The following is a 12,863-nucleotide window of genomic DNA, read 5'->3' on the forward strand; positions in this document are numbered from 1 at the left end:
TCTCTGCCCAGAGCAAATCCAGGAGTTTCTTTAATTGTGTTGCACTTGCAGCCACCTTTGCATGGATCCCTGTTCCTGGTGTGCCTGCTGCAGGTTTTTACGGATGTCTCCTGTATTACAGCATTTGCACACCATGGTTCCCAGACGTTTCCTTCTAATGGATTTTGCATTAGTAGAGAGTATCGGGAAGTCTAGTACCAAAAGGTTAATGCGCATCCATTAGTCCTTTCTTTCCTCCTCCTTTTTATGTGCTGGTAGAAGGCAACCAATTTCAGTAAATACATTAGGTTTGGAAGGAGTCTGGAAACACTTGTAATTCACTATGTGCAAAGCTGTGGGACAATTAATATTGTCCTGTTTGAGCACTGCAGGGCTTGCAGATGCTGAGTGATACCTTTCAAGCATTTTCCAGCCTTGCAGTCTTTCTTTTCTTCACAAGCAGAGCTGGAGGCTTTGAGACCAGCTTTTCTATTTTTCATTGAGAGAACTGCTTACTCTGACTCTCTCTGATTTGAATGAAGCTGTGCTTTCACCCACATGCTCCCAGCTATTAGGCTAAGGACAATATCAAAGTAATTCCAGCTGTTGAGTGGACAGCTGAGCTAGCTTTGAAAACTAGACTGCCTCTGAACCTTCAGCAAATGATTTTCTCCCTCCTCCCCTCAAAGTAGCAATTTATTTCCTGCTAATTGGAGCAAAGTTGAGCCCTATCTGTATCTCATTGCTTTCCCTGACCTGCTCTTTAGACAAGGTCAGGCTTTTCCAGTCTATTACCCTAATGACCACAAGTAGCAAGTGGGAGGAAGGGTTGGCTGCTTGTTTTGCCTCCTGATGCTGTGATTTGCAGAACTTGCTGTGTTCTTTAACTGAAATTTTACATTTTAGCAATGCAGACTTTCGAAAGCTAGAAATCTGAGTCATGATACTTTCGTGCTCTTTGTCCTTACACTTAGAATTCAGACAGCATGGGCTGAGACTCCTTCACCTTTGGAGACATCCTGCACCTTCCCACTGTTATTTCCAGATTCCCTGTTGCTGTTCAGGCTGAGTGCGTGTTTCTGCATTAAAACCTGTAGTCCACTGGTTAAATCTGCTCTGGTCCTATTGGAGCACTGCTGTGGTCACCTCTGTGATGAATTCTGCTGAATCACAGAACCACCAAGGTTAGAGAAGACCTCCAAGATCATCCATTCCCACTGTCCACCTATCACTGCTATTTCCCACTAAACCATGTCCCTCAATACAACATCTAGACATTTCTTGAATGCATCCAAGGATCCACCACCTCCCTAGGCAGCCTGTTTAAGTGCCTGGCCCCTCTTCTGGAGAACTGATTTTTCCTTAATGTCCTACCTGCTCCAGACCCCTTGTTGTCCTTCTCTGGACACACTCCAGGGCCTCCATGTCTTGTAGCGAGAGGCCCAAAACTGAACACAGCCTTACCAGTGCAGAGTACATATGGGTGATCACCTCCCTGCTCCTGCTGGCAATGCTATTTCTGATACAAGCCAAGATGCCGTTGGCCTTCTTGGTTATCTGGGCACACTGCTGGCTCATATTCAAACAAGTGTTCCCTAAACCTGTAGCACTGCCTGGGGTTGTTTTGGCCAAAGCTCAATATCTGGCACTTGGTGTTTTTGAACTTCAGCCTGGTGATCCAATCCATCCACATTCTGCTGTAGGGCCTTCCTACCTCCAGGCAGATCAACGTATCTTCCCAACTTGGTGTCATCTGCAAACTTACTGAGGGTGCACTCAATGCCTTCATCCAATCATCAATAAAGATATTAAATGAGCTGCTGCAGGTTGGTCTCCTACCATTCCTATTGCTCAGTTCTGCAAGGTGCAGGTCTTGGATGTTCCCATGCCCCTGATGTTAAGCAACTACTCTCCAGATCCCAGGTAAGCTTCTCCTCTTCTTGGGGGCTCACTGACTTAAGGCTATTCAGCAGAAATCCTGGTAGACAAAGCAGGGTGCACAAGCAGCTCTAGGTCTACAAGTGCAAAATGTTACAGAATCAAGGCAGAAGGGAAAAAAATAATCTCATGTGTTCTAATTTCACTTAATGAAAAACCATTCACATTTTACTGTTTCTGATCTGTATCTTTCTATTCTGATTCTAATGGTAATTATTAATAGAGAAATCACTTGATGGCTTTCACATACCCCCACACTTCAAGTATCTAACAACCTATTGATTCAATAGCTTGGCAGCACTCCCAATTGTGGAGCTGCAATTTGATTTTCTTTTTTTTTTTTAAACACTTTGATCATCTCACATGCAAAGGATAATTATTTTTGTGGTCGAAGCAAAGGATGGATTGCAGATCGATGGAGTCTTGTGTGCAATCCCTAGTTGGAACAAGGGGTGTCTGCGTTTTCTCATGAGAAAGGTCTTGAAATAGATGCAAGAGGTCCTGGTTGGCTCTCCAATGATACTGGGTGAGTTTGCAATAGCGCACAGGTCCAGCTGTGGTCCTGCCCCTGCAGGACCATGTCACAGGCTCTTCTAGAGGAGTGGAGCACAGTGGACAAAGATTTGCTCTAAAAGAAGATAAATAATCTCTACAAAGAGAAGTTCTTTGTCTTTGCAGATTTTTTTTTGCCCATGATCCTGAGGGGCTTCCCAACTGGTCTGTTAATCATCCATATGCAGCTGAAATGGCCCAGCTTGATAATGCAATGCCTAGGTGACCTGAGGACCTATGGGGAATAAGACAGTAGGAGAACTTGAATTACGGTTTAGTAGTTTTCCCATCTCATATATCACAGACTGAAGGCTTTATGACTTCAGAGCTTACTGTATTAATTTTATGCATGAGTGCTTTATTTTTTTCCATACATGATATATCACTGGCTTACTGGAGCAAAATATCATTAGGCCTGGAAAGGGATTTGGTCACTTACACTTTGTCACTGGGGATCGTTGCACATAGATTATGCAGGCCCATACTGTGCCATTTCTTATGTGTTTATTAAGTGATTATAAATATCGATCAGTGCGCCTTCAGGGGACACTTGAGATCTGTTATTGTAGCAACATTTCATTTAGAAAAATGACACACATGACTTGATTTGTGCCTTGGGAGGGCCCATTGAAAGGCTTGCCTTATAAGAAGACAGTCTGTTCTGGTAGAATCAGCTGCTCCACTGTTGTGTATCTTCTCCCATCCCATGCTGAGCTGGTACATCTGACACTGGCACTGAGGACAGGAGACTGGATCACCTGGAGTCCTGTTTTGTCTGGGCCTGAGGCTTTGGTTTTATCTGTATCAGTTCAGGACATCAGTCTTGAAAACATGACTTTATAGAAGTGCTAAGCTCTCAGAGTCATTACTGTTTCAGTGATAATGACTGTCGTATTATATATGAACCCATGAGGTAACACAAACTAAGATAAAAGAGGTGGTAAGCATACCCACGACCAGAAGACACTCATGTTCTATCTGCTTGTGCCTGTGGTTCCCCTTCCCATAGCAGAAGGGACATGCAAGAATGCCCTTTGGAGCTCTTCCATCTCAACCAGAGACCAAGCAGCAGCTGCCATCTATAGACCTTGCTTTTGGTCTGTTCCCAAGATGGTTAGTGGAAGGACCACAGCTAGATCTGTGCACCATTGCAGACTCACCCAGCACTCAATGGAGGAGTAACTCCAAGTCAAGCATTCAGAAGAATTCTTTTCCTCTTCAGTCAATACAGACAGTTTGTGTTTCCACAAGAAATATAAAAAGATACTTGTAAAACATTGCTCATGAGAATAACCGAAGGCTGGGGGCCTCTTCTGGAAACTGATGCTTCTTTAAACATAACTCTAAGGAAAAAGAAACACCTTAAAGTGTCTCACTTCATACTTAAAGAACAATCTAGAAACATAGCTGGTCTCTGTTTCTGTATTTCCACTGAACCAATGACTGAACACTACAAGCCCAGCTTTGATTAAATAATCCATGAAAGAAAAAACAATTGCTATCTGGCTCTTAAATGTAAATTAATACTTCCGTAATTCAATAATGAAAAGGACTGAGATGAGAAGCAGTAGGTAAGCAGCAAGGAGCCTGCATAAATCCATGAACAAAACTGAAACCTTCAACTGCACCCTGAGACTGAGCAGTCTGTGCTCAGGGAAATGGTGTAAATATGATTTGCAGCCAGATACCTGGAGAAGGAGGAATTTCCTTGTGTTACCTGACTGTTCTTTTATTAGTTGGATGATGTACAGTGGGACTATTTCTCTTGGAAATGGCTCTTTGGTTAACATTTCATTTTCCTTCCCAAAGTTAGCCCTCGATAGCATCAAGATGAAACACAGCTCCCTGCCATTGGCTATCCCCAAACTTTATTAATACCAATTGTTGCTGCAAACGATCTGTTTCAGAACAAGTAATAAAGATCTCATTTTGCAGGTAAGCACACACTCATCCTTAATCACGAGGAGGTTCCACAGCAGGGGAAGAGTGAAAAATTTGTTAATAAAAAAATAATAAAATTCATAATACAATTACCTGCTGCTTCTCTTTAGGAATTTGAGACCGCAAGCTAATTTAATCTAATGACATCGGCCCATTTCTTCTTGTACTCTACCTTAATGATGTGCTTGTTTGAAGGGAATGTGAGTCAGCTGTTTTTGTCCTTTGTTTTTGTGATTTCTAACCTACTCAATTTCTCTTTTCTCTTTAGTTGTAACAGAAAGGCTCTTAGACTTGAAGGTTTCCCTATGACAAGGCTTGAGAATGATCACCCCATGGCTGCCCCTGCACCTGAAGGTAACAAAATGTTTGCTATGCCTTATGTTCTTAGGGGTGTTTCCATGCCCTCAAAAACTAATGTAGAAAGTCACTTGTTGGGCAATATACACAATGTATCTGATGAAATGGCAGAACAAATCTGTGGTGTGCATGGCTTCCTTGCAAACCTGGCTAGTGAAACATTTCTTGTTGGGTTAACTCTCTCCAGAGACTTGTGTTGACATCAAAGGTGAATGTGACTTAATTTCCAAGCAAGATCTCATTTCTTATTCATTATGATCTTGTTTCTGCTCTTCCTTATCATAGATTCACAGCAGCAAATTCCCATAGTTCCACTACAAGGTATCACATCCACTGGCAATGTACAAATGGTGGGTGATTTTCAACTAGGAAATGGTGGTCTTTGTAATCCACTTTCTCAGGCTGGATGGAGCTCAGGTTGCCACTAATGGTTTTGGTGAGAGGTGGGACTGTGAATGATGCATTAGTCCCCAGCATCCAGCTGCAGGGACAGTGAGCCTGAATCTTCTCAGAAGAGCCCAGAAGGGAGCAAGAAGGGACACCTCATCATCTCATAGCCTGTGATATCTCCATCTCACAGGAGTTACAGCACGTCCAGTATCCCTACTCTAGCAATTAAATGAAGGGAACTGCAAACCATCAGGGCAACTTTAACTGAGCAGTAGTTGAAAGGAGATGTCTTTCCCTGAGTACCTTGCTTCAGTTCACCTCCCAGGCATCTTTCCACTTCTCATGCTGCTAACAAAAACAGTGGGATGCAGGAGCTTTCAGTAAAGCCATGAGGCTAAATCATCCTATGGGACTTCCCCTCACAACATGCTTTATTTTCCAAGTACATCACCATTCGGTTTCTTTTAATGCTGGAGGAGCAGGGATGGGTAACACTACTGCTTAGAAATGCACTGAACCCAAGCACAGAGGGCTGCAGCAAGCCAAGAGAATAACCTTGAATCCAGGGAAAGTTAGGGGAAAGTTAGCTGCCATCTGCAGCTCCAGTGGGTCCCTGCACACCCCTTTTTGCTCACGCTTTCTATTCACGCCTCTGAAGTTCCAGAAGATACGCAATACAATAGAAAATTGCTTCTTTGGGTACCATAGTATCTTGGCTTAGAAGTACTTTAACCTTGGCCTCATGCTTCCTACGGGGCCTGTTTTCTTTGCTACAGAAGTACTGACACTAGCCAGGAGCATGCAGAATTTTTCATTTGAGTAAAATTAAAGCCTGAAACCTTTACTGTCCTCTCAATTCCAGGCATGTTCTATCAGCATTAAATTGAGCTTAATGGACTGCAAAACGAGTGTTTCAGCACACAGGGGAGAGGATTATTTGAAAGATAACAAGTTCCTCACATTTTGTATATCCCCTTCTTCCCTCTTCCCCTGGAAGTGCACACATCCATCCACATGGGTGACTGGGAGGAAGACACTGATTTAACACAGCATGATTCTGTTTAAAAATGCCAAAGTTGGGTTTTCTTGGGAAGCTTCTTGCTGACCCCTCTAAAGAAAAATCTTAACACAGATATTATACTTGGAAAAATGGGAAGCAATAGCAAATACAGCTAATTTGCAGGAACTCAGCCAGACCCAAGAAATGCCAAAAGCTGCTAGTGCAAGGCAGATGTTGCACTCGTCAAGACTGCTCAGTAATAAGTGAGCAAATATCATCTGTTCCTACATATTAATCTGAAATGATGTTTCAGTGAACTGAGAGACATTTTTCATCAGTTCGCCTTCACAGCCACTTCTGAAAACCTCTGAGGCAGGATCCACATCACCAAAGGCAGGTCCAAGCCATCCCAGTGCCCATGGCAGAATGCACCACTTCTGCAGCCTGCTCTAAGCCATGGCCTTCAGCCTCCTGTCTCTCAGCATCACCATCAAACATCACTCAGAGCAGCAAATAAAGCCTGGCCTTCCTTAGAGTTTTACTTTCCAAGTTTTATGGTTTGTGGTTTGGCTGTTATTCCAAACACACAGCCAAGGTAGTGTCGGAATACTTGAATGAATAATCCATCTGGGTGACTGGCTGACCCCTATGGCTAATGGGGTATGAGCATGGCTCAGCTGCTTCTTTTCAGGCTTTTCTGTTGTGCCACCATAAGCAGAAAAACAGCATGAAAGACTTCATAAGTGTGTGTGCCATAATGGACAAAATTACCTTGACTGTGTCCTTCCCAGTGCCAGATGCCTCACAATCTAAATGAATGTTGTTAATTGTGGCAATAATTGTTATAGAAATCCTACTCTGTCCCATTGCAACAAGTCTAATAGCTCCAGCTCTCTCTCTCTCACTCTCTCCCTCCTGCTGGAGCAGGGTTGGGCCAGGTGATATCCAGAGGTCCCTTCCAGCCTCAGTTCTTCTGGATCAGAAGGTTTATGTGAGAGCTGATGCTGGAAGGTGCTAGCTAACCTCTCTTGGAGCTGCTCTACTGTGCTCTGCCCCCTTGTAGGGGCAGCCAAGAAAATACTGTCTGGCAAGTCTCCAAGCACACAGACAACTAATTAGTGGGTAGCTGTAATGCTATAACATGATGGAAATACAGCAATAATGGTAGGGTGGCAAAGTCCTAGCCTGCAGCAAACAAGAACAAGTCCATATACAGCAGCCATCAGTGCAGAAATAAAGGAGAAAAAAAAAACTGCTTACCTTGAGAAAGCCTCCAGTATGCAGGGATCTCCAGCCAGATGCTCTCACCTTCACTGTCAACCTTTAAATGGGGTCTGGGAAGGGGTGGATCCTGGCTCCAGCCCAGGATTGTGTCCTCTAGCAAGATGGGCTGTTGTTCCCAGTAGTGGTCTTGGTCTCAACCTAGAGCAAGCATTGCAGTCTCAGAATGCCTGGATATCAGACAGATGCACAGGCAGCACTCACGCTTTTAGCAGCTGCCCACATAGCCTTCCTTCCAGCATGCCACAGCTTCTGATATAACTGTGGGACAATGTTCTTGGGTTTCAAACCATAAAACCTATGCCAGCTTCGCTGTTTCTTGGTGATTGTAGGGGTTGATGACCAGAAACATGGTAGACACGTACAACCTTGTGTTTAACCACTCTCCACGTATGTAACCATAAATCTCTGCCCCTGGTTGGTTGCATGCAAATAGTCCATTCCCAGGTGGTACTTAATCATGGGGAACCCAGGAATCTCAGGATTTCCCCTGGGAGCTCTTACTTCAGTGTGTTAGGGGTCCCAGTAACCATCCAATGAGTGTTTTTATTTATTTATTATTTTAAAGATAACTCAACATAAATGAGTATTTGCCTGACTTGACAATTGTAACACTATAATGCGATGGGAATAGTAATGATAGCAGTATGACAAAATACTATCTTGCAGCAAATGATGACAACCCTGAAAGCAGCAACTACAGGTATAGGGGAAGAAGAGGGGGAAAAAAATAAAAATAAAAATTACTTACATTTAGAAAGATTCAAATACACACAGAACTCCAGTGAGACACCCTCACCTCCACTGCCAGCCCTTAAATGGGGTCTGGGAAGGGGTGGATTCTGGTTCCACCCCTTCTGATCACTCAGGTACATTGCATACACCTGAGCACCACTGGGTTGAGCCCTGCCTTCCTACCAGGTGCTCCATCACTGCTTTAAGCTGTGACAGCATTTCCATTACCATGGCTCCAGGGGAATCAGTGTGGTCAGAGGGCATGAGCTCTTTCAAAGAGAAGAGGGTTTGTTTTCCCCTTGTTGAATGAACACTGATGGCATTAAGTTGGCTGCCTGCTCTTGTGCATGTAGGTAACCCACCCCAACCTTGGTGAGGAGAGCACCACCTCTCTCTGTGCTGTCCCAGAGGAGCTGAACTTGTTGGGCTTTGTCTTCCTGTTTCCTACTGTCTAATTACATTTCTTCCTTGTGTCTAGAAGCATGCTGGCAATGGGTTACTTTCATGTGCTTTGTATTGGTTATACACATCAAGCACTGTGAGGTCAAAAATCATTTTCACGCGAATTATTATGGGCCCCAGGCTACTTCCTGGGCTATGAGAGCTAGTGTGTATTCTCCCCATTTCACTGTCAGCAAGCAAGAACATTTGGAAGCAGAGTTCATTTAGATGCTCTTTCAGGTGCTTTCCACCCACAAATCCCTTCAGAAAATGCAGGAAGTACATCTGCAAATATATGTATGGGAAGGTTAATATATGAGTGCAGGCCCTTCTTTTCAATATGCTGTTGTTCCGTTCCCTGTGTTTTAAGAGCTAACCTTCTACACTACAATGCTAGGCCTATTTTTGATAAATTTGTCATTTTCTTTAGTGAATTGGTGTTGCAAAAACATATAATTTTGCTATATAAAAGGCATTCTTTTGCTCTACATTCATGCAGGCCTTCTTTTCACTTCAGCAGCCATTGAAGGGAAGCATGTGATAGCTCCTGCTGTGCTGGAGGCTGAGGCTTGGTTTGCTCTTTGGCTTTACGTTTTGCAGAGCCATGACTGCTGCTGCAATGGCCACAGCCTCCCTGCAGCTGACGTCTGGGATGGGGAGGGTTCTGTCAAATAGGACTCAAGTCATGCACTGCTGCAGCCATTGCATGTTGCTGGCCCAGGACTATTGGTGCTTAGCATCCTGCTGCTGGGTGGAGCTGGATGGAGAGTGCCCAAAACCCAGTTCTTTGCAGGTTTAGCTTGGTTTCAGATGTCTCTTAGTTGGGGACAAGGACTTGTACCTGGTGAAGATGTGCAAGTGATGTAGAGATAAGACTCCTTCCAGTGGTGTGGAGGAATTAATCTTGTTTCTCTGTGGCTGGGGTTTTCCTGCCACTGCCCCCTCTCAGTTTCTCCCAGGGGAAGTATTCCCACAATCCTTCTTTTCCTTCTGTATAAGTCTAGAAATCATGCTGAAAGTATCACCACAAAGAGCTCACTCTTCTCTTACTCCTTTCAAGAGACTTATTCTCCTTTTTCTATTCATATCTGTTAGAATATGTCATTTCTACCTCTGTATCTGTACCTTCCATCATTCTAACCCGTTTACACCACCTTTGTCAGCTTTCTCCTCTAACAAATCCATGCTCTGCTCTATTCCTTACTGCCTTCCTTCCCCTTAATGCACCTTCTTCTCTGCCTCTGTCTCTCATGAATGTGCCTTGTATTTCCTCAGCATAATCCATCCACCTTAACTGTGGCCAGTTCAGTTGTTAGGGAGGAGAGTCATTACTTGGTCATCATCCACCCACCTCTGTCTTTAGAACACTGCTATGGTGACAGATGTCCTTAAAATCGAGCATTCAACACACTGGGCTTTGGAGATGTGCCCCCTTGGCAGCTCCTTGTCATGTGTCCCTATTGAAGTGTGTGCAGCTCTGAGCACAGTCCTATTGAAACTGGGTGCTTTCAAACCTGTCCCTGATGGTCAGCCCTTGGGGAATGGGAAGCAGCGGGGGAGGTTGTGCTCCCCCATCCAATAACATATGTTTCAGACAGCTTTCCCTTGAGACAGCAGCCTCTGGAAGCCCAAGATGAACCTTCCAACAAGATTAAAGAGATGGCATTAATTGCTATCGATCATGGGTCAACAAATTAAATTGCATCTGCAACCGCATCTCTGAAAGGTCTAAATGAGAATAGTAGTTAATGGGTCTGGCTGGCCCAGAGCTGTGATTAATTAAAGGGAGAAATGAACTAAAACACAAAGAAAAAAGAAAAAAAAAACAAACCAAGGCAGAAAGACTGAGGTGAGACTGAAACTCTTTGGAAATAAGCAGGTTGTGTGTTAAAAAGAAATATGGATGGGATTTCCAGTCTGGATTTGCTCTGTCAGGATTGAGATTGGCTGTACCAGTGACAAGGATTGCTCCAAGCATCTTAGGTGGCCTTCCCATGGGAAGCTGGGTGAGGTCATTCTGGGCAGGTATATGGGTGCTGCCCTGCCTCAGGAAATAATGGAGTATCATGGCATGGAATGTTGATGGTGTTTAATTAATAATGGAGAAAATAATAATAATATGCGGCACGTGTAGCACCGTACTTGTTCCAAGCACTGTACAAACATTAACTACAGTAATTAAGCTGTAATTAATTAGAGTAACTACTAATCAGTGTAAATAATGATGCATCTGGAGGTAGCAAAAGGAGTTTGTGAACGGAAAGCAAATTCCCACATTTGGGACATGGGGCTGAATATCAAATGGCACCAGTAAAGGGAAAAGAGAGTGTGGAGGTTGGGGTGGGGGGGTGGGCCTTGGAGCTGCAGGCAGCAATGTGATGGCGAGCTGGGGTGGGGAAGTCAGCAGAGGAAAATACACCACAGGTATCGAGGTTTTTTTTTGCTGGTTCACACACTTTATATTTAACAAAATAATTTTTTTTAATAATATATTCTTTTACACATCAAATATTGTTTCTAGAACCACCCCCCCCACCACCCCCCCCCTCATTTTTTTGTTTTATTTTTTTAATACAGAATAGTTTCTTGTTTGTTTGTTTTTCCCTCACTAGTTTCAGGCACGCTATTGTTTGAAAACCTTGAAAAGGGATGGATGGTCATTGGCAGAGAGCAGCTGACAAACCAAGGTGACGATGGCTTTGTTTGCGGTGCCAGCAGGGAGCACATCCTCAGCCCAAGCATAGCAGTGGCTGCATCGGTGCTCGTCCCGCCCCAGCTAAGGATCTGCCCTCTGCTGAAACACAGAATGGGGAAGAAATGAAAATACAAAGGCAGCTGTGCACCAGCTGAGACCGCCTCAATGCACGTGCTGGTTGGATTTGCCATCGTCACTGCTAAGAGCAGGTGCTGGGCTGAAAGCTGACCGGAATAACCACCCTCGTCCTAATGGCAATGGGCAAAAAGCAGCAAACAAAGTGTGAGCGGTGACTGGCACAGTACTAGTGAATCAAAAGGAGAGAAACCGGCCCCAGCAAAGAGCTGTGGGGGAACACTGCTCCTCTCCGACCTGGGTAAGACGCTGTGCTCTCAACGTCCTCATGAGGACATGGCCACAAGCTCATGGTGCCCATGTCGGTGTCCTCCGTGTCACTGTCCCCACGCGGTGGGGAAGGTCAGCACAGACCCAGCGTTGGGCTCAGCCCCATCCCCGCTGCCTGCCCATGCCCCCTCCTGTCCTTAGTGCCCCCCCACAGACACCACAGAGACCACCCGCTGCTTCGCTCATAGCTGTATTGCCCCGACCATCCCAGCTTCGGCTTAAAAAAGTTATCATAAATAAATCACAACAGCGAAAGAAATGACTGTGGAAAACCGCGATCCGCGCTGTCGGAAGTGAGAGCAGTGAGCGAAGCGGCGCCTTGGAGGCATCACCAGCCAAAGAGCTTGTGCAGCACGTTGCATTTTCTCTTCTTTTTCCTCTCCACATCTCACCACAGAATCCCTACTGAGCGCCGATAATCACGAAAGCGGAGCAGCTACCGAGGTGCTGGGTACGTGGGGCCGAAAAGCAAGAGGGCAGGGAGGGAAACCCTGTCCCGCCAGGTGGCCTTGGTGGTGACCCTGCAGCAGCTGGAGAAGCTGGGATGCATTGGAGCCGTGAGGGGGTTCTGCAGCTACAGAGCCTGCTTGCCCTGGCATTCACGCTTGGAGCACTGCGCCGGCTTCCACCAGTCCCCGTTGTGGCAGTGGCAGATGTTGCAGTCGTCCACCTTCACCTCGATGCCCGCGGGGATGATGGTGGTTCCTGCGAAGCAGTTGGGACCTGTGGGAATACGGGCACATTGTAGAAATGAGTACACTTCTCTCATTGTTTTATATTTAATTTAATGACAGTGGGTATCTCCCTTTATTGTTGCATATTCATTTAGTGATGCTTTATCCCAAGGTTTGGCTCCAAGCATTGCTGCTGTAACCTGGTGATCCCATGGACCGGAGCCCACTCATCCTGCATCCTGAGCCCCAGTGCCAGAAGACACAGGTGATGTATGGCATCGGGTTCACCAAAGCAATTCATCTCCTGCATAAGACTGAACAGAAGCCATGGCTGTCCCACCTCTGGCAGTGCCCAAGTCCAGGCTGGACGGGGCTGTGGGCAGCCTGATCTATGGGAGGTATCCCTACCCATGGCAGGGGTTGGGGGTGGTGGGTGGGCTTTGAGGTCCCTTCCAACCCAACCAACCTTCTGTGA

At 45.2% G+C, this 12,863-nt stretch overlaps 1 protein-coding gene and 1 long non-coding RNA gene across 5 annotated transcripts in view; one reads left to right on the forward strand and one right to left on the reverse strand.

The window, feature by feature from the left end:
• The window catches only part of LOC107316469 (uncharacterized), a 35,505-nt gene that overhangs the window by 4,862 nt on the left and 17,780 nt on the right, over positions 1-12,863 (forward strand). Inside the window, exons 3-5 of the long non-coding RNA XR_001556373.3 lie at positions 4,679-4,764; positions 11,227-12,165; positions 12,561-12,653. This is a non-coding gene — a long non-coding RNA (uncharacterized LOC107316469). The remainder of the gene's footprint in view (positions 1-4,678; positions 4,765-11,226; positions 12,166-12,560; positions 12,654-12,863) is intronic.
• The window catches only part of VWC2L (von Willebrand factor C domain containing 2 like), a 36,925-nt gene continuing 35,950 nt past the window's right edge, over positions 11,889-12,863 (reverse strand). For all 4 annotated transcript variants that reach the window (XR_014948093.1, XM_085552766.1, XM_015867973.3 and 1 more), the window contains one exon: positions 11,889-12,437. Coding sequence is in view for 3 of the 4 variants with exons in the window: in XM_015867973.3 (XP_015723459.1) it covers positions 12,289-12,437 (149 nt within the window). In the remaining variant the exon portion in view is untranslated. The remainder of the gene's footprint in view (positions 12,438-12,863) is intronic.

This window comes from Coturnix japonica, chromosome 7 (genome assembly GCF_054131305.1).
Source record: "Coturnix japonica strain WE chromosome 7, WE-NBRP24, whole genome shotgun sequence".
In the NCBI taxonomy this organism is placed as follows: Eukaryota; Metazoa; Chordata; class Aves; order Galliformes; family Phasianidae; genus Coturnix; species Coturnix japonica.